Source organism: Protopterus annectens, chromosome 14.part0 (assembly GCF_019279795.1).
Source record: "Protopterus annectens isolate FY-2018-M chromosome 14.part0, PAN1.0, whole genome shotgun sequence".
In the NCBI taxonomy this organism is placed as follows: Eukaryota; Metazoa; Chordata; order Ceratodontiformes; family Protopteridae; genus Protopterus; species Protopterus annectens.
Window position 1 is genome coordinate 585171089 of NC_056748.1, and position 24800 is coordinate 585195888.

Sequence of the window (24800 nt, forward strand, 5' to 3'; positions counted from 1 at the left end):
TTGTAGCCATTTCATCACCCTACACTTCCTTTTTGTTTTACTATTAACTCTTTCTTCCTTATCACCTTACTTTCTGCTCTTACCCTCTCCTTAGCTCTATCTGCCTTGTCTACCATATTATCTTTCTCTTATTCTACCTCTCTTCATCTATGTTCTATTATATCCCCTTCTTTCTTTCCTATACTACAAGCTCTACTACTTATATCTTACTTATGACTACCACATTAACTTAGGCCATAACTAGCACAGACACTAAATGATATGAAAAATATTCTGTAATTTTCCTATGCAGGTAATTGTTTTGTTATATCTGTGCTACTGTTACAGTGAATTTAATAAGCTACTGTTAAGTGAAAGCCCATGTTTATGACTACACTAATCATTTTTTTTGTTCTATATTGTTCTACATTAACTGTTTTGTATTGTGGAGTTTTTCTCCCCGGGCCACCACTGAAAATGGGCTATTTATGACCCAGATAGTGTTTTCTGGTAAACAAATGTCCAATAAATAAATAAATACACTGTAAAGAGCTTCTCATAAATATTTGTTAAACATATTCCTAAAAGTGGGAAAGTGTGACAGACTGCTGTGAGTACCAAACCTACAACTGCAGTATACAGCTTTTTACAACTTACTGCCTTTATCCGTATATCACACTGTGAACACTGTTAGCCATCCCAACAGTATAAGCTTAGGTTATGCTCCTTGTAACAATAACATTCAGTGCACTGCATGTATGCACAATTACCATATTTCGTATAACAGAGTTCTTTTCATAACACAAGATACAGGATTAACACAGCAGTGCTAAGCAATAGTCACCTCTGTGCTGTCTAGCCTGTGCCATATCTAATTTATTCAGCTTTTGGTTACAGTACTTACCCCTCACTGAACAAGGCCAGAGAGTAAAACCTCATTTCATGTAAAAAGCTGACATATCAAAACATTCAACTGCTCCTGGACAGGGTCAGACTGCATGGGGGCATCGTTTCTTAAACAAAATGCAGTGAGACTCATTTACCAATTTCATTACAATAAGTTCTAATGAAAGCTTCCAGCCTGGAGTCAAACGTATTCACTCAAAGCTAGGAAGGAATGGAACGTATATCTAATGTTTGGAGCACCATGGGACATCGGAACAGATGACAGAAGGTTGGCAAATCCAGAACTTAACTATTCAACACATTTATAGAACTATTCCAAAAGTGAGATTACCACCAAAGATGTAACATCATTTCAGCTGTGATAATGCATCACATTCCCTGATGCTAGTACATCACTGAGACTAGTAAAACAAGTCTTGTTTGGTGTAATTAAAAAATACAGGTCTACACACAAAACAAAGTTTTGTCTGGGACTACAGTAATGCAGATATGCTTCCCCTCAAATCCAACACAATACTTTTGTACCAAGTACTTTCCAGTAATTAATGGAATACACCAATTCAAATTTCATGTGCTTGCCCGTAATCAACCTGCAAAACACTCAGTATTCTCATACTTTTTAAATCCATTTCTGAATTGCTGATAGACCAGATTATTCTAAGGTTGGGAGTCACTGGGAAATAACTGCATTTTTTTTTTAATTTTGGAAAAGTCACACCTGATGTACAGTGCAATAGCTGCAAAAGATTCTTATAATTACCAACAAAAAGTATCATTTGATTTGAATTAATGAATGTTAGGCCATATGCATTCAGCTCAGGATCATACCTATGGTAGTCGTATCAAGGGCAGATTATTAAATCAGGCACTTTCAGTACGAGTTTTAATTTATGAAAAAAAGTGAGGTGGCAATATACTGGCAGTTTACACACAACTGTAGCTGAAATCTCCAAGATCTCTTTAATGAATTTTTAATATGCACATACCTGGTCCCAGTAACTCTTTTGAAGTTGTCCTTAGAATAAACTGCAAGAATACTAACTCCAGAACCTATGTTAACCAGCAGCATAGGGTAGGGGTTGTCAAGACAGTACGGCTTCTTCACACACCGTTCGGGATCAGCAGCATTTTCAAAACAGTAGCACTCAGGCAGGCCATTATAGCCAACAGAATCCACATACAGTAAACCCTGGATCAATGCATCTAACTCGTCCACTTTGTGAAGCCGCAGATTAGCCATCTGAAACAAAACGACATTACTTGGATTACATATACCAATTCACTCCCAAGAGATTCTGTTCTGCTATTCCACAAAACTGTTTTGATTGCAAAGCACAGAGTATTGTTTTACTAACAGAGGTTTGTTTTGTGTATCTCAAACAATACGCATCAGTGCATGGTAACTGCCCAGTTTCTGTCTATGGTCACTCTCCAGTCATAAAAGGTAAAGGGCAGCAAAACATGGATGGAACATTCAACCAAAACTTCACTATATAAAAAGATATTCTGGAAAACATTTCAAGCCACTGTAAAATATCACAAAAAGCAGCCCATGTAAAAACAGAAAAAGATCACAGTTAAAAAAAAAAAAAAAAAAAACACTTAAGGATGACTTACTCGTTTTGGCCTAGTCAATCTAAAGCAAGAAAGCAACAAACTGTGATGGAATGTATCATCTCATGTGTTTCCTTCAAAACTGTACTCCATCTTGATCATTTCTTTTACTGATTTTTCTGTCTCAGTTTTATAATCTCAAACACTAGTAACTTCTTCAAATATATATCAATTATGTTAGCTGGTTGCACAGATTTATTCTGACTGAACGAGTTTGTTCATAAATCTTACTTAAATCTTGGTGGACAGTCACAGACAGCTGCACCTCAGTGCATCTCTCACTGCTCAGATAATGCGAGTTGTATACCTCTGTTATAAAAAAAAAAAAAAACTAAGTGTCACTCATACTCTGCAAGCTGCTGAATTACATTAAATTGCAATCTGCAGGATTACAAACCTTTCACCTGCTCAGGATGATCACCATGCCAGGTTGCATAATTCTGTAGCACAGGCATGTACATATATACATATGAACATAAGGTCTGGCAGATTACAAGCTGTCAGAAAACAAACAATCATACTCATTCTCCCTTATAGACATCTAGTAAACAGTTAACTGTCAAACCTTTTAACAAACACAGAAGAGTAACAGTAACAAGTTGTCTGTAAGGGGGTGGGAGCATACTTGCTTACTGGCAGCTTCTACACACAAGGTTCTCACTCCTCAAACAATCAAACATAAATACACATACTCAATCACACATGGCCATGCTCCACAGACATCCCACTACAGGTAAATACACACAAACACCTACACAAATACATTATACACACATATATACATACATGTGTATATATATATATATATATATATATATATATATATATATATATATATATATTTACACACAATGAAAATTTATATATATATATATATATATATACACACACACACACACACACAAAGAAAATTGACATATATATATATATATATATATATACACACACACACACACACACACACACACACACACACACACACACACACACACAAACCTTTATCCATATTTCACCCCCTAAACTGTAGCTCCAGAGAAATTAGAAACAAGTCCTACTGCTCTGAAGTATGCAAGAGCATTCTTAATTAGGCTCCCCTTTCATACTAATCAAGACCAACCGCATTGCTTTACATGCTTAAAATGTCCGTTTCTCTTGCACAGGTTCACACATACACACGTGTATGTGTGTGTGTATAACAAAATATACATATATATTTAAATATATGTGTATATATGTATATATATATATATATATATATATATATATATATATATATATATATACATATACATACATACATACATACACACATACATATATTTAAATCTATATAAAATGCATGTATATACATGCACAAACACATATACATACACCCTCTCTCTGTCACACACATTTTCCCCGTACACCTTCTAAGTATAATGTACATAGGTCACAAAAAAAAAAAGTTCAAGCTTACATTTTTCACTGCACTTCAAATAAATGACTCCTACTGAGGTACTGTGTCTCAAGAAGTCAGACGTAGTAATGGAAGACAAGTTGTTGTTGTCTTTCGGCTTTTCCCGGTTAGGGATCGTCACAGCGGAACTCCTGTCCACTAATGATTGAGAGTAGATTTACACCAACGCCGAGGTGCCAGCTCGACGTTCAACATTCAACGAAGGCACGCCCATTTACACGTCTTTCGAACGCCCACCCAACCGCGGGGACGACATGCAGACTCCACACAGAAGGCATTCCCTGAACTCCAGACGAGAAATTTATGGAAATTTTCCACCCCACCTCTTAGGTAAAAAAGGTTATTCTAAAGTCAGTAATGACGGTACTATTTTGTTTTTTATTGCCCATGAAGAGTTCAGATGTGCATCACTGCATCTGATAGCCACAGTACCAAAATGCTTTATTCTCCCCTACCCTTCCTCTTATTTTTGTCTGTTCTTTAATAAATAGCTTCAGGAATTTTTTTTCTTATCAGAGGGAAAGTACAGTTTTGTACCTACCATAAATGTAGATGTTCAAGTGCTAATACAGCTGCAGTCATAACAGATGGGTTCTCCTGCCATCAGGCGGGTCCTCGGTCGGCCGAATTCCAAAGTCTAGGTCCGGCGTCGGTTGTCGTCGCTTCTTCCCTGACGTCAGTGCGACAGGGGTATAAAAGAACCAGCCGACGCCATTTTCTTCAGTTTTTATTGCCCCAGATGTCAGGTGCCCCCAGAAGGAAGGCAATACATAAATTTGTGTAATAAAGCAATGCCATATAATCAAAACACAGTAGTGCAAGCAAATACATCAAGAATGAATACCCCAATCAGGTTGCATGAGGAGATGTTAGCCAATAGGCCTGTCCCAAGAGGGGAAGGAGGGAGGGAAACCTGGACTGCAGCTGTATTAGCACTCGAACATCTACATTTATAGTAGGTACAAAACTGTACTATGTTCATCGTGCATACAGCTGCAGTCATAACAGATGGGTAGAATCCCAAAGCTAAGAAAGGGGTGGTAGGCACTAGGTGTAACTAGAAGCCAGAATGCCCTGCAAGACTGCAGTGGCAAAGCCCGCTCTAGATTTGGAGTATAGTGGAAGGTGGTAGTGCTTGGAGAAGGTATGCACAGAACTCCAAGCGGCTGCTTCCAAAATATCTTTGGTAGGAACTCCTCTGAGAAAAGCTGCAGAGGTAGCCGTGGAGTGAGATCTGATGCCTGTAGGTACAGTTTTGCCATGAAAAGAATAGCAAAAGCATATGCAGTGGGCTATCCATTTTGAGATTGTCTGTTTGGAAACTGGCTTTCCTTGAGCTCCTTGAGCTCCTATAGCATAGGACACAAAGAGCTGTTCTGATTTTCTGAAAGGCTTTGTTCTGTCCAAATAATAACACAGTTGTCTGTGGATGTCCAAGGAATGTAGTAATCTCTCCCCTTTGTTTTGAGGATTAGGATAAAAGGTAGGTAGGTAAGTGTATAACCTGATTCAAAGCTACCTGGATACCACTTTTGGCATAAAGGACGGGTTGGTTCGTAAGGAAACTCTGTCCTGATGGAAGATGATAAAAGGCTGCACAGCCATGAGAGCTTGTAGTTCCGATACCCTACGAGCTGAGGTAATAGCCAGAAGGAAAGCTGTTTTCCAGGACAAATATTGCAAATCTGATGAGGCAGCTGGCTCAAAAGGAGGCAAGGTCAGTTTTTCTAGAATGAAATTGAGATCCCAAGCAGGTATTGGTTGTTTCCTTGGGGGTTTTAGATTCTTAGCCCCTCTGAGGAACTGTCTTAAGAGGGGGTGAGAGAATAAGGGTGGATCAGTGTTGTATTCTGCAGAAATGGCTGAGGCATGGATTTTGATGGAGGAGAATGAAAGTCCACTGCTTAGCAGCTCAGCTAGATACTGTAATAGTTGAGGTAAGTTCAGTTTTCCAGGATCCTGGCCCTTTTTCTCATTCCAGACACAAAACCGTTTCCATTTTGCCGAGTAAGCTTTTCTAGTAGACGGCCTTCTGGCCTCCAAAATAACATCCTGCACCTCCTTGGAGAGTAGGGTCTGTTGTGATGCTAAGGAATCTTCCATGCGGCTAGATTGAGTGTTTTTAGCTGACTGTGAAGAGTTTTGAAGCTGTGCTGAGTCAGAAGAAGAGGCATTAGAGGCAGGGTCCATGGTGGGGAATGCGTCAGGCTCCTCAGGAGTGGGTACCAGTGTTGTCTTGGCCAGTCTGGAGCAATAAGAATCATCTTTGGTCTGTCTGCTCTGGTTTTTAATAGAACTTTGGGCAGCTGAGGAAGAGGTGGGAAGGCATAAACTGTCATTGATGTCCAACTGAAAGAGAGAACGTCCACTCTCCAGGCCTTTGGATGAAAAGTCCTTGAGCAGAATGTTGTCAATTGGTGATTTTTGTGGGAAGCAAAGAGATCTATGTCTGGCCTTCCCCATGCTTGAATTATCTCGGTGAAAACTTGAGGATGCAACTTCCATTCGTGTGGATCTGTCATATTTCTGCTTAGATTGTCTGCCAGCGTGTTTTCCTTGCCTGGCAAGTACTGTGCTTGTAGTTCGATTTGTAAGTCCAGGGCCATGTTCCAAAGTGACATGGCCAGTCTGCATAGGGGGTAAGAATGGGTTCCTCCCTGTTTGTTTATGTACCACATTACTGTGGTGTTGTCCATTCTTATCAATAGTTGACCTGGATGCAGAAGGTCTTTGAAAGCTATAATAGCATTTATTACTGCTAGCATCTCCTTTTGATTGATGTGAAGGTGCTTTTATTTTTGGGACCATTTGCCCTGATTGCACCGATCTGTCATGTGCGCCCCCCAGGCGTAGTCCGAGGCGTCTGTTGTAATGACTTGATTTGCTTGAGGCTTGTTGAATGGGAGACCTGTGTTTGTTTGGCATGCTTGAGCCCACCACAGAAATTCCTTTTGAAGACATGGAATTAGTGGTATTATTGTTTCCAAACTGTGGCTGTGTTGAGACCATAGGTTTTTCAGGTACCATTGAAGTTTCCTCATATGCAGCTTTGCACATGGGATTAGTAAGATGCAAGATGCCATGAATCTCAGAGCCTGCAGGATTTTCCTTGCAGTCAGCCTTGTGCAATTTGCTAGTGTTCTGAAGTATTGAGTTAGTTGCCCCTGCTTCTCTGGCGTGAGATAGGCCATCTGGGTGTTTGTGTCCAAGTTGGCACCCAGGAAAATTATTTTCCGAGAGGGTATTAGCCTTGATTTCTTTTTGTTGACTGTGTATCCCAGAGAATTCAACAACATTATTACATAAGCCAGATGTTTCAGAAGAATGTGCTTGCTGTCCGCTTGGATCAGGCAGTCGTCCAAATAGGGGTATATTTGTATCCCTTGAAGTCTGCAGTAGGCAATTACTGATGCCAGGCATTTCGTGAATACTCTGGGCGCAGTACATAAGCCAAAGGGCAATGCAGAGAATTGATAATGGGTTGAACCTGCAAGAAATCTGAGGTATCTTCTGCAATTTTGTCTGATTGGGACATGCAGGTATGCCTCCTTGAGGTCCAATGTTACCAGCCAAGACTCCTTGCCCAGCATGGGAAGAAGCTGCTGTAGAGTGAGCATCTTGAATTTTGGTACGAGTAGAAATGGGTTTAGGATGGATAAGTCCAAAATAGGTCTCCAATCTTTTCCCTTCCTTGATACCAGGAATAGTCTGGAATAAAAACCTTGACCTTGTTCGTGTGTAGGTACCTCTTGAATATTTTTCATGTCTAAGAGATCTGAAATTTGTCTTTGTGTCTCTGCCCTTTGATTGTGTGGCAGGTTTGGCATGCCTCTCATTTTTGGAAGGGTGTGAAAATGGAATCTGTAGCCTCTGTTTATAATGTCCAGGATCCATTTGTCTTTTGTGACAATATGCCAATTTTTTGAAAATAATGCCAGTTTTCCGCCTAAGGGTGCTGCCATTTGAGTCTTGCTTGGCATGCAAAGGGGAAAGTCATTGGGCTTGCTTTCTGAATGGTTGCTAGTTATCCTCACCACCTCTTTGTGTAGGAGCTTGCCATTGTCTGCCTCTAAACGATCCTTGGGATTGCCCTCTGCCCCTCGGCGCCTGTATCTACCTCTTTGGGGTCTGTCAGTAGCTGGAAAGGACCAATTTTTGGAAGGCCAATTTCTACTGAAACGAGGGGGTTGTACCTGTAGAAAATCTTTCACTGTTTGCATTGATTTAGCCTTTTTCTCCATTTTCCTTAATACCTCCTCAGCATTAGCACCAAATAATACATCCTTTTGTAGAGGGGCATGTAGTAATTTAGCTTTGACATGATCTGGTAAGGTTTGTTCCTTGAGCCAGGCATGTCTACATATGACTGATCCTGTAACAGCAGCTCTACAAGAGGCCTCTAGAGCATCAAAACCACATTGTAAGGTATGTTTACCCACTTGTTCTGGACTGTGCATCAAATCCTGCAACTCCTTCAAGTCTGGTTGTTCAGGTTGTGACATTTTACTTCTCAATTGTGATAACAGAAACTGTTGGTACTTTAGCATATGGAACTGACAGTTTAATGCCCTCATGGTTAAGGTGGCCGAGGTATATACCTTTTTTCCCCACCTTTCTAAGGATCTGGAATCTCTCTCGGAAGGTAATGGATTTTTAGCAGTGGAGGACTTAATTCCCTTGCGGCCCTGTAAGATGGTTTCTGGGTCAGCAGCATGGCTTTTGTATAGAAATTGGTGTGAGTCAGGGACCCTGTAGTACCTGTCAGGCTTGACTGGGGCTGGAGGTAGAGAATCCGGGTTAAGGCAGGCCTCCGAGTACACATCATCTAGAATGTCCAAGACAGGAGGTATAGCCAGAGGCCTGTGCTGATGTAGCAAGAGAAATTCCCCAAGCCTTTTCTTGGAATCTGAATAATCTTGGCCTTCCCAGTGGAAGTGTTCCCTTAAGGTATGCAAAGTTTCCCCAAATGAGTAATCCTCTGGGGGGGATACAGAAGGAATGGACTCCTCTGCATCAGAGTCTTCAAAAGGGGAGTAAGAATGTTCCTGTTCATCAGAGTGCTCTGATATAATGGAGCCCTGATCAGAGGAGGGGGATTCTTCCCCCACTCTGGGCCTTTTGTCCGATGGGGGTTGAGAACCCCTGATAAGAGTAATTAAATCCTCAGCCATTTTAAGCATCTGTTTTTTAGGCATGGAGCCTGGAGATGGGCCCTGTGTAGCTTGCCTCTTAGAATGCATGGCTGCTTTAGACTTAGTGAAAGCCTTGATGGAAAAAGAAGAGGAAGGTCTGAAGACACCTTGAGAGGAGGTAGACTTGTCCACAGTTTGAGATTCACCTCCAAGAGTGGCTTCGTATCTGTAGTCGGGGTGTGGGCCGAGGAGCCTGCGACCTCGGGCACAGGAGACACCGCCAATGAAGTGTCATCGGTAGTCAGGGGCTGCGTAGGCGCCTCTCTGAGAACCAGACCACGTGTAGTCGGCTTTGGCGTGGTGTCGGTAGAGGCCGCGGACCTTGTGTGTCGGTCCTTATCTTTGCGCTTTTTAGACAAAACTGGAGTCGGAGTATCCGACGACATAATATAGTTAAATGTTTTGCCAAAATAATGCTGGGCGAACTCCGCCCGATGCTTAATGGTGCGCTTGTTGAATGTAGCACAAAAGCGACAGACCGAAACGTCGTGGTCTGGGCCTAAACAAGGAATACAGAGGGAATGGAAATCCTTATGCGGTATTTGCTTCCCACATGAAATACAATTATTAACTTTGTCTGACATCGCTCTGAGGCAAGAAAAGTTTCCCCAATGGGGTACTTAGCTTTCAAGAAGACTTCGGTTGCAAAATTTTCGTAATTTCAGGAGCTGGCCGACCGGCACTTGCGAACTGCTTCTGCTTCGGGCACCGCGCGGCAAGAAAGACTGAAGAAAATGGCATTGGCTGGTTCTTTTATACCCCTGTCGCACTGACGTCAGGGAAGAAGCGACGACAACCGACGCCGGACCTAGACTTTGGAATTCGGCCGACCGAGGACCCGCCTGACGGCAGGAGAACCCATCTGTTATGACTGCAGCTGTATGCACGATGAACATCTGTGTGTGAATCACTCCATTAAATAATGGCTGCATCCCCACAATACCTCGATAGTGACATCAGCAAGAAAACAAGTATAAATTTTGTCAGAAGGTGTGGCAAGGAAAATATACAACTGATTAACAATTTGCCCAAGAGCTTCTCATGAATTTAGTAAAAAAATAATGTGTATTTACATTTGGAAATATGGGGGGGTATATCAAGGAAGTTGGCATAATGGTTAAAGTGTTAACTTTACAGACACAAAGTACAGGGTTTGATTCTGACATGGGGTAATTGGCTAGGCTTAAAATGTCCCCAAGGGCACTTAGCCTAGTACTAATCTATGAACCTATGATAATGTAGGCAGCACATCACATGGTGCAAAAGTAAGTCCAAAACCGTTACTGAGAACGTTCCATTTACTTGCACACTTGTTAACCCAAGACTACAAAGTTTCAAAAAACGTGTAGGTCTAGCAAAATATTAACACACTAAGCATGAAACTTGAAAGTAAAACTTATCAAAACATTAATGGAAGTGGATCATGTCTTGCAGCCATACAAATAATAACGCACAGAATTCTAGAGTGAATCTTGTTGTCAAGTTTTTTAAAAATGAAACAATTATTCCAGTAAAGTAAGAAAATTTATAGTTAAGGGTCTAAGATGAATTGCAAGGGACAAAAGCGCATCACTTTTTTTTACTGAAATCCATTTTACATGGATCAGAAACACAAACCCTGTACAAATGCCGATGTCGAGGAATTTGAAATAAAGGGGTACATTTTGATCCCATAACTAATGGGGTGCATACTGGATGGACCTGCTAAATTCCTGATAGCAGCTCTTGGACCTGATTAACTGAAGCTCATCTTTTAGCACAGTACTACAAAAGCAACAGAGAGAATCACAAACTTGGACTGTCTTGGTTAATGAAGTTATCTTTGATAAAAACAACAAAAAAAAAACAGATCTGCTCATGGAAAGTTCAGAACATGAAGATTACGGATGGAAAGGTTATCCAAGGTGAATTTAAAGCAAACCATTAACTTTACACAGTTTGCATGTTATCTTTTATAAGCAAAAAAGTGAGATAAACAGTACAGAGTACAACAGAGATATTATTTAGTCTGCTCTCCTACAATGAATTCGGGGGCTTTAACCTCAACACAGACATTTATCACAACACTAGACTAAAAATCCACATTTAACTAGCTTGTCCATGTTTACTGCTTTACTAGTTCATGACAGTTCACCAATGCCCACTTTTAATTTTATTGCATGACAGTATTGAACTGTGTGCTGTCAGCTAATTAAATATCCACAATTCATTTTTTTCCAGACGTAACACACATTTTCTATGCAGCAGCATTAAAAAGGGATGAAATGCATTAGCATGTTTGACAAATGTACTTTTTTGACTTTGCTAATGTTGACAAACAATATACAAAAGGTTGCCATATTACTGCACATGCTCTCAAGGTATAATCTTGTAGCATGCAACAACAAAAAAAAGTGTTTTTGAAAGGGGGATTGGGCCAGCCCCTCTGCACCTCCATGCCCCCTGCTAATTTTATAGTCAGACTCAGAGACTGTACTCCACAACTTAAGAGAGCACTCAAATATGCTAGCAAAGAATTTAAGGCAACACTCCGTAAACTAAGAACTGACTAACTCAAAACAGCCGGACTCCAAAAATAATTATAAATCCTTCTATCATAAATAACACCCATCATTGTTCAGTACGGATTCATAAGGATGACACCCATTTTGTTCCCAAAAAACAGCTAATAACCTCACCAAAACATTTAATGCAAACTTCACCTCCTCCAGTCATAACCCCCCCCCCCCTGATTCCTCAATCCCTGACTCCTCTTATGAGCTCTATGAAAAGAGTCTTAGCAGTCCACTACAAAACAACCACCACATCCATTAGCCCTGATAATAAACAAGGTAAATTACTAATCAGTGTCAAGCACGGCCTATTGGAACCTCTATCACACGTCTAACAGGAGTCTTGAATCCCCAAAATCTGGAAACAGTCATCATACTGCTTCTAAAAAGGGTAAGCCCAACCAACAACCCTGGTAATTACAGACCATCAACATTACCAACCTTGTTTGTAAGGCCATGAAACACATATTTTCTAACGCTGATAATCTCTAGTCCAGGCTCCACATCAGTTTAGCTTTGTCAAAGGTAGGGCATGCCATCTTTGCCTTATAAACTTCTTTGATAGGGTAACTCATGCAGTTGGTGGCTGTTTTGTATATACTCAGCATACTTGCATGTGGCTAACTCATTTGATACCATTTTCCGCATGTAGGCATCACTGACAAACTGGTGAACACAAACATTGCTTGTTGGATGGAACACACTGGTTCACAGGTAAGTACTAGGTAAGTTGCCCTTGTAGGCCATTTTAAGCCTTGCCAATTTCCCTTTTTATGCTTAAATTAACCTATCCCATTCGGTTAGAGACTGGCCTTACCCCTATCCCATGGTCAATAATAAGAAGTTATGTGCCTACCATAACGTTCCATGTTAGTTGTCTTCTTCTTGCCTTCTTTCTTGCTGGATGGGTTCGGAGCCGATCCTCGGCTCTGACTCTGCCAATACTAAATCTCAAGAGCTAATTCCACCGGCTCGAGGCCCCCCTATATCCCACAATGCTAGGCGGTAACTACTCAGATCTCGTTTGATAGCTATACCAAGCAACCCTAGTCTCCATAGAATGGAGTAGAGAAACCCACCTCAAAACAATCTGCGTAAAATGTATCGCAGACCTCAGAAAGGATAAAAGAGGTGGAAGAACGTGTGGGAATGACGACTTCCAGAGGAATAACACAAACTGAATTCCTGTCGGTCTGTCCAGGCTTGGGGGAAGGAGGGTGGGACGCAAGAAAGAAGGTGAGAAGAAGACAACCAACATGGAACGTTATGGTAGGTACATAACTTCTTAATGTTAAGTTGTCAATCTCGCCTTCATTCTTGCTGGATGGGACCGCGTCCCTAGCACCTTATCCCGGGTGGCCTATCAGAACAGACTCTTGAGAACAGTGGAACCAAAACTGGCACGGCTTCTGGAAACCATGTCCAATTTGTAATGTGAAATGAATGTATGAGGAGAAGCCCAGGTGGCTGCTGCACAAATGGAATCTATTGGCAGCCTATCCTGAAAAGCTACGGATGTAGCTAATGCCCTAGTTGAATGAGCTCTAGGTCTTGAGGGTAGTTTTTGATGTCTGATCTCATAGATGAAGGTAATTGTAGAGGTGAGCCATCTAGAAAGGGATACTTTAGTAACTGGAAGGCCCAATTTCCCTTCCGCATATGACAGAAACAATTGATGAATTGTTTAGTCCTGTCTAAGTAATATCTAAGTTGGCGATGAACATCCAAAAAATGTAGCTTTTGTTCCGACCTGTTTGAATAGTTAGGGAAAAAGACGGGGAGATCAATAATTTGGTTTAGGTTTACTTGAGTGGAAACTTTAGGCAAAAAGGATGGATTAGTATGGAGGGATACCCTATCTTTGTGAAACACTAAGTAAAGAGGACGACTGCACAGAGCATGTAGTTCAGATACCCTTCTCGCTGAAGTTATAGCTACCAGAAAAAGTGTTTTCCAAGAAAGCAACTTCAGAGAACATGAAGCCGCCGGTTCGAAGGTGGGAAGGATTAAGGATGCCAGAACCAAGTTCAAATCCCATTGAGGCGGGGGATCTTTGATTGGAGGTATGAGAAGAAATACGCCCCTTAAAAAGGCTTTACAGAGTTTGTGAGCCATGATGCCAGACTCTGAAACACCAACATGAAAATTAGATATGGCAGCCAATTGAACTCTAACGGTAGATGCAGATGATCCTAAATGAAAGAGTTCTGCTAGAAAGTCTAGAATAGACTGGATAGGTGCAGTAAAGGGATCTATGTTTTTTGATGTTGCCCAAAAAGAGAAGCGTTTCCATTTGCTACTATAAATCTTCCGGGTAGAAGATTTATGAGAGGCTATCAAGATATCTCGGACCGAGCGAGATATTGAGGGAAGCCTGGCTAAGGTTAGAATTGGAGAAACCATGCTGTGAGGTTTAGAGAAGGCAGAGATTGGTGCAGCTGACCCGATTGGTGGGTTATCAGATCTGGTACTGGGGTCCAGATGCTAAGGCTGTTCCAAAAGGTAGCGATGAAGAAACGGAAACCATATTTGTCGAGGCCAGTAAGGGGCAATGAGGATCATTGTCACTCTCAAGGCAATGGCTTTCTGAATTAGTTGAGATATCAGTGGAAAGGGGGGAAAGGCATATAGAAGTCCCCGGGGCCAATCGTGGACTAGAGCGTCTCTGGTGGGATGGCCTGGTAATGGGAAGAGAGTGAAGAAGTCGTGACACTTGCTGTTTTGGGGAGTAGCAAAAAGATCGCAGCAAGGCTGGCCCCATCTTAGGAATACTTCTTCTAGAACTGATTTCTTTAGAGACCACTCGTGGGGCATGAGAATTGCTCTGCTCAACTTGTCTGCAATAACGTTGGATTTCCCGGGAATGTGCATTGCTATCAGAAAACGCTGAGAAGAGATCACCCATTGCCAAAGTCTGAGTGCCTCTCGACATAAAGGGTATGATCTGGTTCCGCCTTGTTTGTTGATGTACCACACTACGGACATGTTGTCCGTTTGAATTGCAATAGTCCCAGTGGGAAGAGAGTCATGAAGGGCTTGCAACGCTAAAAGCACTGCTCTCATCTCTAAGATGTTTATGTGCAAGTGGCACTCAAAAGGTTGCCACGTGCCTTGGACTGTCCTGCCCTGATAATGCCCCCCCCACCCAATCAGGGAGGCATCTGTCGTCAACGTGGCGACCGGGGGGGGGGGGGAGTGAAGGGTCTTCCTCGGAGAAGTTGAGGCGATGTGATCCACCAAGACAGTTGATTCTTGCATGATTGAGTTATCAATATGGTATGGGACATCGGGAGCTGTTGAAAGGACCATTGAGTAAACAGCATCCATTGGAGGATCCTCATGTGAAAGCGAGCTAAGGGGAGAAGGGGAATAGCTGCTGCCATGAGTCCTAACACCTTCAAAACTAGTCTGGCTTTGACTTTGTTGCATTGTAAGAGAAGGGAAACGTGTTTTCGAATGTCTGACACACTCTGCTCTGTGAGTCTGGCTGAAAGATTGAGTGTGTCTAAGGTGGCGCCTATAAAGGTAATACATTGACAAGGCAGATTTTTCGAAATTTATCGAAGCTGATGTGTGGTGGTGGCGGTAAGGAGCCAGGCATCTAAATATGGAAACACATGGAATCCTTGACATCTCAAGTGAGCCGCGACCACTGCCATGCATTTGGTAAACACACGGGGGGCTGTAGTGAGACCAAAGAGCAGGGCCTTGAACTGGTAGTGACTGGCTCCTAGCCTGAAGCGGAGATATCTCCTGGAGCATCTGTTCATCTTGATGTGGTAGTACGCATCCTGAAGATCTATCGAGCACATCCAATTGTCCTGACCCAAGAAGGGTAGAATGGACTGTAGCGTGACCATCCGGAATTTTGTTTTCCTGACATACTTGTTTAAGTAGCTGAGATCCAGTATGGGTCTCCAGTTCCCTGTTTTTATTGGTACCAAAAAGAATTTGGAGTAGATTCCGGATCCTTGCTGGTCTGCTGGGACTGATTGGATAGCTCTTTTTGATAGCAGCTTTGAAATTTCTAATGCTGCTTGTTCCCTTAGACCGGGTGGAACGTCTGGAAGGGATCTTTTGGGTTGGGATGGGATGTGAATAAAGGGAATTTTGTAACCCTCGGATATGATCGACTGTACCCATTTGTCTTGAGTAAGGGATAGCCAGGCTTTTGGGTACAGGGATAACCTTCCCCCGACTGCCTCCGAAGGTGGACAGCCGGGCAGCCCCTCAGGGATGCTGAAAGGGTTCGTCAGAGAACATTTCTCTGCTACCCTGGTTTTGTGGACCTCCTCTGCCTCTAGGGCAGCGTCTATTATTATTTCCCCCTCTGCCTCTAGAGGGGAATCGACCTTGTGCGTCAGATGAGACTCCCTGGGATTGTTTGCGGAACCACATCTTTCCTCCCCTCTGACCTTTGGGATAGGGTCTAGAAGGGGTAGAAAAACGGACTCCTATGGCAGACAGAGTCTTATCTTCTACCTTGCACCTGGTCAATGTTATCCTTCACCTGTGGACCAAACAAGGATGATCCATCAAAGGGAGAATTGGTGACGGACGCCTTGAAAGGGTCCGCAAAGTTGCATAGCCGCATCCAGGTGTGACGTCGTAAGGCAACACCTGTGCCTGCGGCTCTACTCGCCCCATCTGCAGCATATGAGACCAGCCGCATGGAGGAGTTAAAGATGGAATTCAGGGTTGCCAACTGGGAGTTCATTTTGTCTTTGAACCCCTCAGCTGTAGGATCCTTTATCAGTTCACCCATATCCTTGAGTAAATCTCTCTGGAGACGAGTGAAGTGGCATAAGTAATTCAGCGAACGCATAGTAAAGGTCGCTGATGAGAACATCCGCTTGCCATACCTGTCCATGGTCCTAGATTCCTTATTAGGAAGATGGACAGGAACCGAAGGATGAGCTAACTCCTTCTTAGTGGCCGCAGCCACCACCATGGCATCAACAGGGACACCTTTGGATAAAAAATCTTTATCTCTAGGGGCAGTGATAAATTTAGACGGTCTCCTTGGGGTGGGTTCCACTGAATCAGGAGCCGCCCAAGCCTTCCTTGCCACCACTTCCATAAGGGGGTCAAAGGGAGGGGACACCCAGGAAGTAGAAGGGCGAGAGCCAAACACCTCAAGATACACTGACTCATCCTCCGAAGGGTTAAGGACTGGCCAGTTCCCCCCCTGTTTGAGGATCTCGAGGATGTCAGCAAAGGAGACATCCTCAGAGGGGGATCGAGGGGAACCTTCAGATTCCTCTAAGTCAGTGTCAGAGGTGATAGACTCAGGGGAGTCAATGTGCTTCCTCTTGCACTGCCTCTTCCTTGGGGGATCTCCTACCGGGTCAGGAGAGGCCTCGGAAGAGGAGGAAATTCCCAATGGGGAAACTTGAGGAGTTGGCCCTCTGCGGTCTAAGACAAGGGGGTGAGTAGAAATCACCGCAGGCACTGTAGATGGGGGGGCTGAAGGAGCCGACTGTGGGGCAGAACCTGGTTCTAGCACGCTCCACATGACCTCGAAGGCACCCCTGTCAGGCAAGGCCAGAGGCCCCCGCTCCAAAGAGACAAGGACCTCCCCCGGCACCGACAGGGACGGCTCCGAAGCCGATGTCGGAGCCGAACTCACCAGCGCCGAAGCCCCGAGACGGACAGCGGGGTCGGACAAGGGTCCGATGCCACTCGCCCCCTCGGAGCCGATGAGGGAAAGCTCGGCGCCGAGATCCCTCCAAGGAGGAGATCGGAGCAGACAACGGACCCGAAAGGGAAGGTATCGGATCTGACGCACCGACAGTCATGGCTCCGACAAGCCCTGGCTCCGAACTCAAAGGAGTCGGAGGAGGAATGTATTGGGGAACGGAAATAGCCACTGACTGCTGAGTCGGGATATGCAGCATTTGGGCCAGTGCCTCGGACTTGAGAAGTCTACTCACTACCCTTTGCAAATCGTGGTCAGATAACCTGGAAGACCGTGAGGAATGAGTTTTATGGCTCCATTCCGAAAGAAGAGGGGATCCTGGCGCCGAATGCACGGAGCCGATAGAGGGGGATCTGGACCTCTTCCTAGACTGTGGCTCCGATAAGAGTATCGGAGCCAATGGAGTTTTATCAGCCTCGGCTCCAGCCGGAGCCGAGTTAACAGTATGAGGCTTGGAAACATCGGCTCCGGCCGGAGCCGATGTCGAAGCCAACTTAATCTTTCCAGCAGTCGACTCTGAAGCCGGAGCCGACTGTCTGGAAGTTTTAGAAGGCTTCCCCGACACAGACTGAGTCGGAGGGTCTTCAGGCTTTAATAAGCCCCGCAAGATTAATTTGTTCTTGCGTTCCTGCAGGACTCTAGGGCTAAAACCATGACAAACAGCACAAGAGTCCTGCAGGTGCAAAGGTCCCAGGCAATACACACAAGAAGTGTGACCATCTGTCAGAGACATTTTCTGACAGCACGAGTCACACTTCTTGAAGCCTGAAACCTTAGAGTCTTTAGACATCGTGAAGGGAGTGCCTGACCACAACACAAGCACACTACAGACACACCCTTTAGTGAAGAAAATATTAAATTTAGGCTAACACAAGCCACAAACATACACACACACACAAGCCCTTGTAAAGGACTGGGGGAAGGGAGGGGCCGAAGGCCTACAAGTTAAGGGAAGAAAGGAAGGGAATATAGACCTGAAAAAAACAGGGTCGATTTAACTAAATTTTTAATTAAACTAAAAAGGTTATGGAATGAAACAAAAAAGGGGGTTAAGAAATACCTATATGGTAAAAAGTCTAACTCACCTGCCTGAGCTGGTAGAAAAGCACCTTGTCAGCTATAGCGGCAAACGAGATCTGAGTAGTTACCGCCTAGCATTGTGGGATACAGGGGAACCTCGAGCCAGTGGAATTAGCTCTCGAGCTTTAGTATTGGCCGAGTCGGAGCAGAGGATCGGCTCCGAACCCATCCAGCAAGAATGAAGGCGAGATTGACAACTTAACATTTATATATTATCCCTAATAATAACAACTGGGATCATACCACTGATAATTTGAGGAATCTATACATGGGATAAAGCATTTATGAGCTGCCACTGTCCATTAGTAGCAATTCTGGGGTAAATTTTTTTGTTTCCCTTCCATATATCCAATTTCCCTTGAATGTGGACAGGGATGAGCTTTGTTTAATATTGATGAGGAATCTATTCCAGGCAGTGGTATCCTCTGCAAGATATATCTGTCCCACCAAATTTGTCTGCTGATGTTGCAGAAAAGTTTTAGATGCCTACCATTTCTGACGTCATCTGACTTACTGATGTGCAGTAAATCTATTAGTATTGGGTCTGAGGGTGTCTTGTATGCCAGAAGGGTACCTCCTAGCTGTCTCTGGGATACCAAGTACAGTGACAGGGCTTTGAATTAGTCTATGTAGGACATGCTGTTTACACCTTGCATCCTTTTAGTAAGGCATCTCTGTGGATGTTCCAACTGTTGCATTTATCTGGACAAACAGATGCAAAAGGGGGCATTATACTCAATGACTGGCCTAATGATGGCAAAATAAAGGGGGGCAATGATATCCCTAAACATAATCCCTTTGTTTATAAGCTGTGAAATATAGAAGAACTTTGACAACGGACACATTAGTCAAAAGTTAAGTCAACATCTACACAAGTTCCCAAATCCTGAATAAATGGGTCATCTATTATAGACATACTGCCAATGTGGAGATCCCTGGGGCGGACGACTATGACTTCTCAAATGATTCATTAATGCATTTTTTGGCATTTAGTTTCAGTCCATGATTTTGGCTCCAGTTAATTATTTGGAATACACCTGATTAATAAATGAATATGCAGAGTAGTAGAATGTAAAAAGGGAGATGAGCCCTTTGGATTCATATCAGGATGCAGCACAACTGACTCAATGTTTGCAGTGAGACAGATAATTTAGAAGAAGCTAGAGAGGAGGAAGAGAGTTCAACTGGGCATTCTTAGATGTGGAGAAAGCACATAAGGTCCCAGGAAAGACGATTTGGACAGTACTGTGGTGGTTCGAAGTCCCAGAAACACTGGTAGAATTAGTGCAGATTATATTCAAGAGCCCAATGGCATAAGTACGAACAGTGTTTGGTGTCACAGAGGGGATCCCTGTGGAAGTGGGTGCGCATCACAGTTCAGCTCTGAGCTCACTTCTGTTCATACTGGTGATGGACTACAAACAGGCTGGAGAGGACAGATTAACAAAGTTGCTGTATGCAAATGATGGGGCACTACAGGCAGGCTGAGCAACAGCTTCAGCAAAGGATAGGGGAATCTAATGTAAAACTGAAGGGCTATGGTACGACACTGAACACAGATAAGACGGTGATAATGGCATTAAATTGGGGAAATCAAAAGAAGCTAAGAATTGAGATAGAAGGATAGACAGGGGAAGAGGTTAATAGCTTCAAGTATCTGGGAGAGGTGGTTGAGGAGAAGGGTAGTCTGAATGAAGAGGTCAAAGGTAGAACCAGTGGAACTGCAGCCAACTGGCATAGATTATCAGGTGTAGCATATGACAAAAAAATGCCAAAGAAGCTGAAAGGTAAAGTGTAAATAACAGTGGTGCGACCAGTACTACTGTACAGTACAGAAACCTGGGAAGTAAAAACAGAGCAGATAAGAAGCTAGAGGTGATGGAAATGAAGTGAGTGAGAAGGGTGGTAAGATGCACACAGTGAGGGACAGACAGAGAAATGAGAACATAACAGCAGAAACAAACATATCTCCAATTATAGAAAAAATAAAAGAGAACAGATTACAGTGGTTCGGGCACATGTGTAGAAAAGCAGAGGACAATATGGTGAAGAAGAATTGGGACAGACAGGAAGAAGGAAAGAGGAAATGAGGGTGCCAACCACAGGCATGGATGGACTGTGTGAGAGAAGATCTGTAATAGTCAGGCATGAGTGACAAAGAAGGCAGGAATGTGTCACTTAATCGAGAGAGATGATGACACAACACGACACCCAGGCCCCATGTAGAAAAATGGGAAAAAAGGGGGTTGTTGATGATGATGAAATTTTCATGCAGGATGTTCAAGTTATTTGGGGTTCAATAACCGCTCCTACCATGCAGTCATATGCAAACTTAGTCAGCCGAAGCCCTTTGGTATTGGCTTTTACTTCAGAAAAGCAGATGCCAAACATGATAGGTCCCAGTACAGAACCCTGGGGGACTCCTCTGGTGACTGACCTCTTTGTGGAGGTAACTTCCCCATTATGATTTTTTGAATCCTATCTGTGAGCTATGTAGCAATCCAGTGGGTGACATAAGGGTTTACACCCAGTTTATTTAGCTTTTCTTCTGAGGTGGGAATTGTGTCAAAAGCTTTAGCTAGTTTGAGGTATACAGTGTGTACAATTTTGCTTTGGTGACCTATTCAAAAAATAATCTACCAAGATGTGCAAGAATGACCCAACTTTAATGAAACCAATCTGAAACATGTCCAAGTGTTTGGAGGTTCCCCATGTCCTTAGTGATTACTTCCATAAGTCTTCCCATGGCTATGCATATGAGGCTGGTCAGACTTATGGGTTTAAACACACTGTGGCACCATATCAGAAAATAGAAACATCAGAAATGGGGATCATCAGGGAGCAATACTGGTTCCTCTTCAATGGGCATCTCTAAACCTACAGTTCAGATCTCTGGTTAATAAAATTCACTGATAACTACATATTAGGTGTTATTTGAATACTGACCAATATGAAGGCACTCTGGAGTGAGCTGGGCTGTGGAGACAACTGGTGCAAAGATAACAGCCTTTAATTAAATAACATATATTGCTCCCTCCCCCTCTCTCTCTCTCTTATATATATATATATATATATATATATATATATATATACACACATACACACACACATGCACACGTTTGTGTATATAAAATTACACGTGGGTAGTAAAAATAATTCCTTATCATACTACACGAAGGACATTCTCCTTAAGAACAGCACTGTTGTTAGAGATCTGGGCACCCTTGTGGAAGACTCCCTGTCCTTCAATCATCAGGTTACAAATATAGTTGGAAAATCCTTCTATCTGGCTCAACTAATAACCAAGTACATCTCATCCAGAGCCATAGAAGTCTTATTTCTATTGTACTTGTACCTTATCCATGCCATCCTTGAATACAATGACCCCTTTGGTATGTATTTAATGAAACAGAGCACTGAACTGGAGAGACCCCAGTGGCTCAAGTCCGTTGGTTATCCAGACAAACTGCCTACCCACACTGTCTGTATTTTGTTTTCTAAAGATGCCACCTTAAAGATCTAGGTTTGATCTTTTGGTCCACAGAAGACTCCACCCTCCTAGACCTACTATGTCTTTTTTGATGTAATGGTTCCTCGAGCACACATACAAAGAACCTTAATCTCGAACAACAAATAAGGACATGTTGGTGCAACAGGAACTTATCCTGACATACTTCCCACCTACAGAGTAAACGATGTCTGTGTATTAAGCAATGTACTACCCCAGATGCATTCAAGACTAACCTAAAATGCTGGATGGGCACTCTCAAATTCTCCTTGGCCCTATCTTGTTTGACTGTCTCTGAAACATCAGATAAGTTTTGATGATGGGTGTACTGGGCTAGGCTATTAATGCTCTGAAAATTGATTTCCTATTTTCTAGCTAGGAACTTATTAATTAATTTCTTGGTCATGCTTTTCTGCCTCCTTGGATCATGCTGATTTGTTTTCTCTTCTTGGCAATTAAGAATGATCAATCAGACAAACTCTTCAAATGATGAAATAGACTTCGCGTGGTGCAAATGTTGTTTTGTCAACTAATCCAAAATTAGGAAACTTATCTCAAGCATGTGTCCATTAACCTGTAGGTCTGACAGGAGTTTAACCAGGCTAGACAAATTCTACCTAGACAATCACAATATAGCAAATTCCAGGACTGTCATGTCCTCTACATGATCTGGGCAACTTCTTTTTAATCTAAATAAGGCAGTAGGTGGTAGCTTTGAACTTTTTCAGTCATGTAAATTGCTAGTGTATCATTTACGCTCCTTGTATTGGTAATGTTTACTAACAAAGTGGTTTCAGCGCTGTTTGAATGTTATTTGAAGTCTCACAAGCTTCACAATCAATTTCAGTCAGGTTTATAAAGGAAACAAAACTTAGCAAAAGTTTTAGATTACCAAGCGTTTAACCTCTTGGCTCTCTCAGAAGCTTGACTGCTATAACCCCACGTTTAGATTTTCCAATTCCCATGTATTTCATGAAAATGTTTAAAGGTTGTTAATGACTAACAAGTCCTGCTTTTAATGGGATGCTTATTACAGAATCTTGAAAGGTTTTGTCTAACATACCTTACAATTACAACTCTTAGTATTAGGTCCCCAGATATCGTGCTAGCGCTTCCAACATTCACCCCAAGAAGAGATTCTTAAACAGAATCATCTTAGACATTTCCATACAGAACACACTATGTCATCTCTAAGTAACCTATAAGGACCACAGACTGTAATTACCATGTCTGATACCCTTCTGAATATTTCAAGTTTTAAATCCTAGGATTCTTCTAGAAGGAAACAATGCACTTTTTCAAACTGCTTCAGGTGGCCTGTTCAAAGGTTAAACTGCAGGACTGCATTCCATTAAGGAGTAGGAGCACTGAGGTTTAGAGTGGTACAATGACTTCCTTGGGGTCACTAGAGAAGCCTTTTAGAAACAAATGGGCTACAGACCATGCCTTTCTATCTATGACACAGAACAGTCAGAGTTTAAACTGTTGTATACTGATCCTCCAGATCTTTAACATTGGTGTACTCCTTTATGATTTGAACATTTAATCTGTGATCACAGATTATGTCCTTATGAAGTTACCTTTACTGACATTAAAAGTAAGGCCATTACTACTCCATCCATCACTCTTTTTTCCCCATTTTTGCAACACTGACAATTATTTAGAGCCAATGTTCTCACCATCAGGTGTCTAGTCCTGCCACAGAAGGTCACTGCTACTCCACAAGACAGGCATTTTTTGTAGACCTTCCTAAATAACTGACATGTTTTACTGAAAAAGTTATATTACTCAGTTTGCAATCATTGGCCTACTTGGTCATCCGGAGACTACTTCTACTCTCATACCTGAGAACAGTCCAAAAAGAAGTAGCCCCGTCAAAGAGAACACCACTCTTAAGCCCCATTGGAATACATGGGTAATCCCACCCTGACTGTGTCTTGCTGCTTAATTAGCATTTTACCCCCCTGAATCATGTATAGACTGACAAACTAAAAGCATAAAATGTCAATAATTACCTTAAGCAAGACGGTGTCAAATGTCTTAACAAGGTCCAAAAATGCAGAGCACACTGTCAGTTCATCTCCTGCTATAATAACCACATGATTCTGAAGTTAATGATCTCCATTTAACACCTTCCTATTGTCCTATAACCAATAGACGCAAATCCCCAGTGTCATTTACGGATAAGCACTGTTAAGACTCCTTATATAGTGCTACACAATATAGCAGTTAGGTTGATAAGTCTAAAATGGGTTGTGTCTGATGTGCCCTCCCACCTCAGTGTGAGTTGGCCTCCCTACTTGTTGTTGCTATTGGTCAGGGATGTGTCCAAACATACTGTTTACCATGAATGTCAGGGCCTTAGGTTTTTTAATAATGTTCAGAAAGTCACAAGGTTTTTTGCTTCGTCCTATGGAACTAAAGTTTCTAATTCTACATATAAAAAGAAATTATATATTACCATAATGTTCCATCTGTGTTGTTGATCTTAGTTCACTCATTACTGATGGGTTATCGGTTCCGTCCTCGGAACTGAGCCATCCAAATATCAAGCTTGTGTCAGCCGAAAACTCTCTAGCCAAGGTCCTACCCAGAATGCTCTGCACCCTGTTACTTGAGATAGAGTTTGCAAGTTGATGGACAAAAGTAGAGGCTACCTCTGGTCATAACAGACCTACAATAAAGGAGTATATGAGATCAACCAGGAACCTCCGAATGGGGGATGGAGGGTGGTAAGTAATGAATGAACGAAGATCAACAACACAGATGGAACGTTATGGTAAGACATAACTTCTTTATCTGATGTTGTTGATCT

At 42.6% G+C, this 24800-nt stretch overlaps 1 protein-coding gene across 2 annotated transcripts in view; it reads right to left on the reverse strand.

Moving 5' to 3' along the window:
- Positions 1 to 24800, reverse strand: part of PANK1 (pantothenate kinase 1) — a 590851-nt gene that overhangs the window by 392176 nt on the left and 173875 nt on the right. For both annotated transcript variants that reach the window (XM_044056334.1, XM_044056335.1), the window contains exon 3: positions 1872 to 2125. In XM_044056334.1, coding sequence (XP_043912269.1) covers positions 1872 to 2125 — 254 coding nt within the window. The remainder of the gene's footprint in view (positions 1 to 1871; positions 2126 to 24800) is intronic.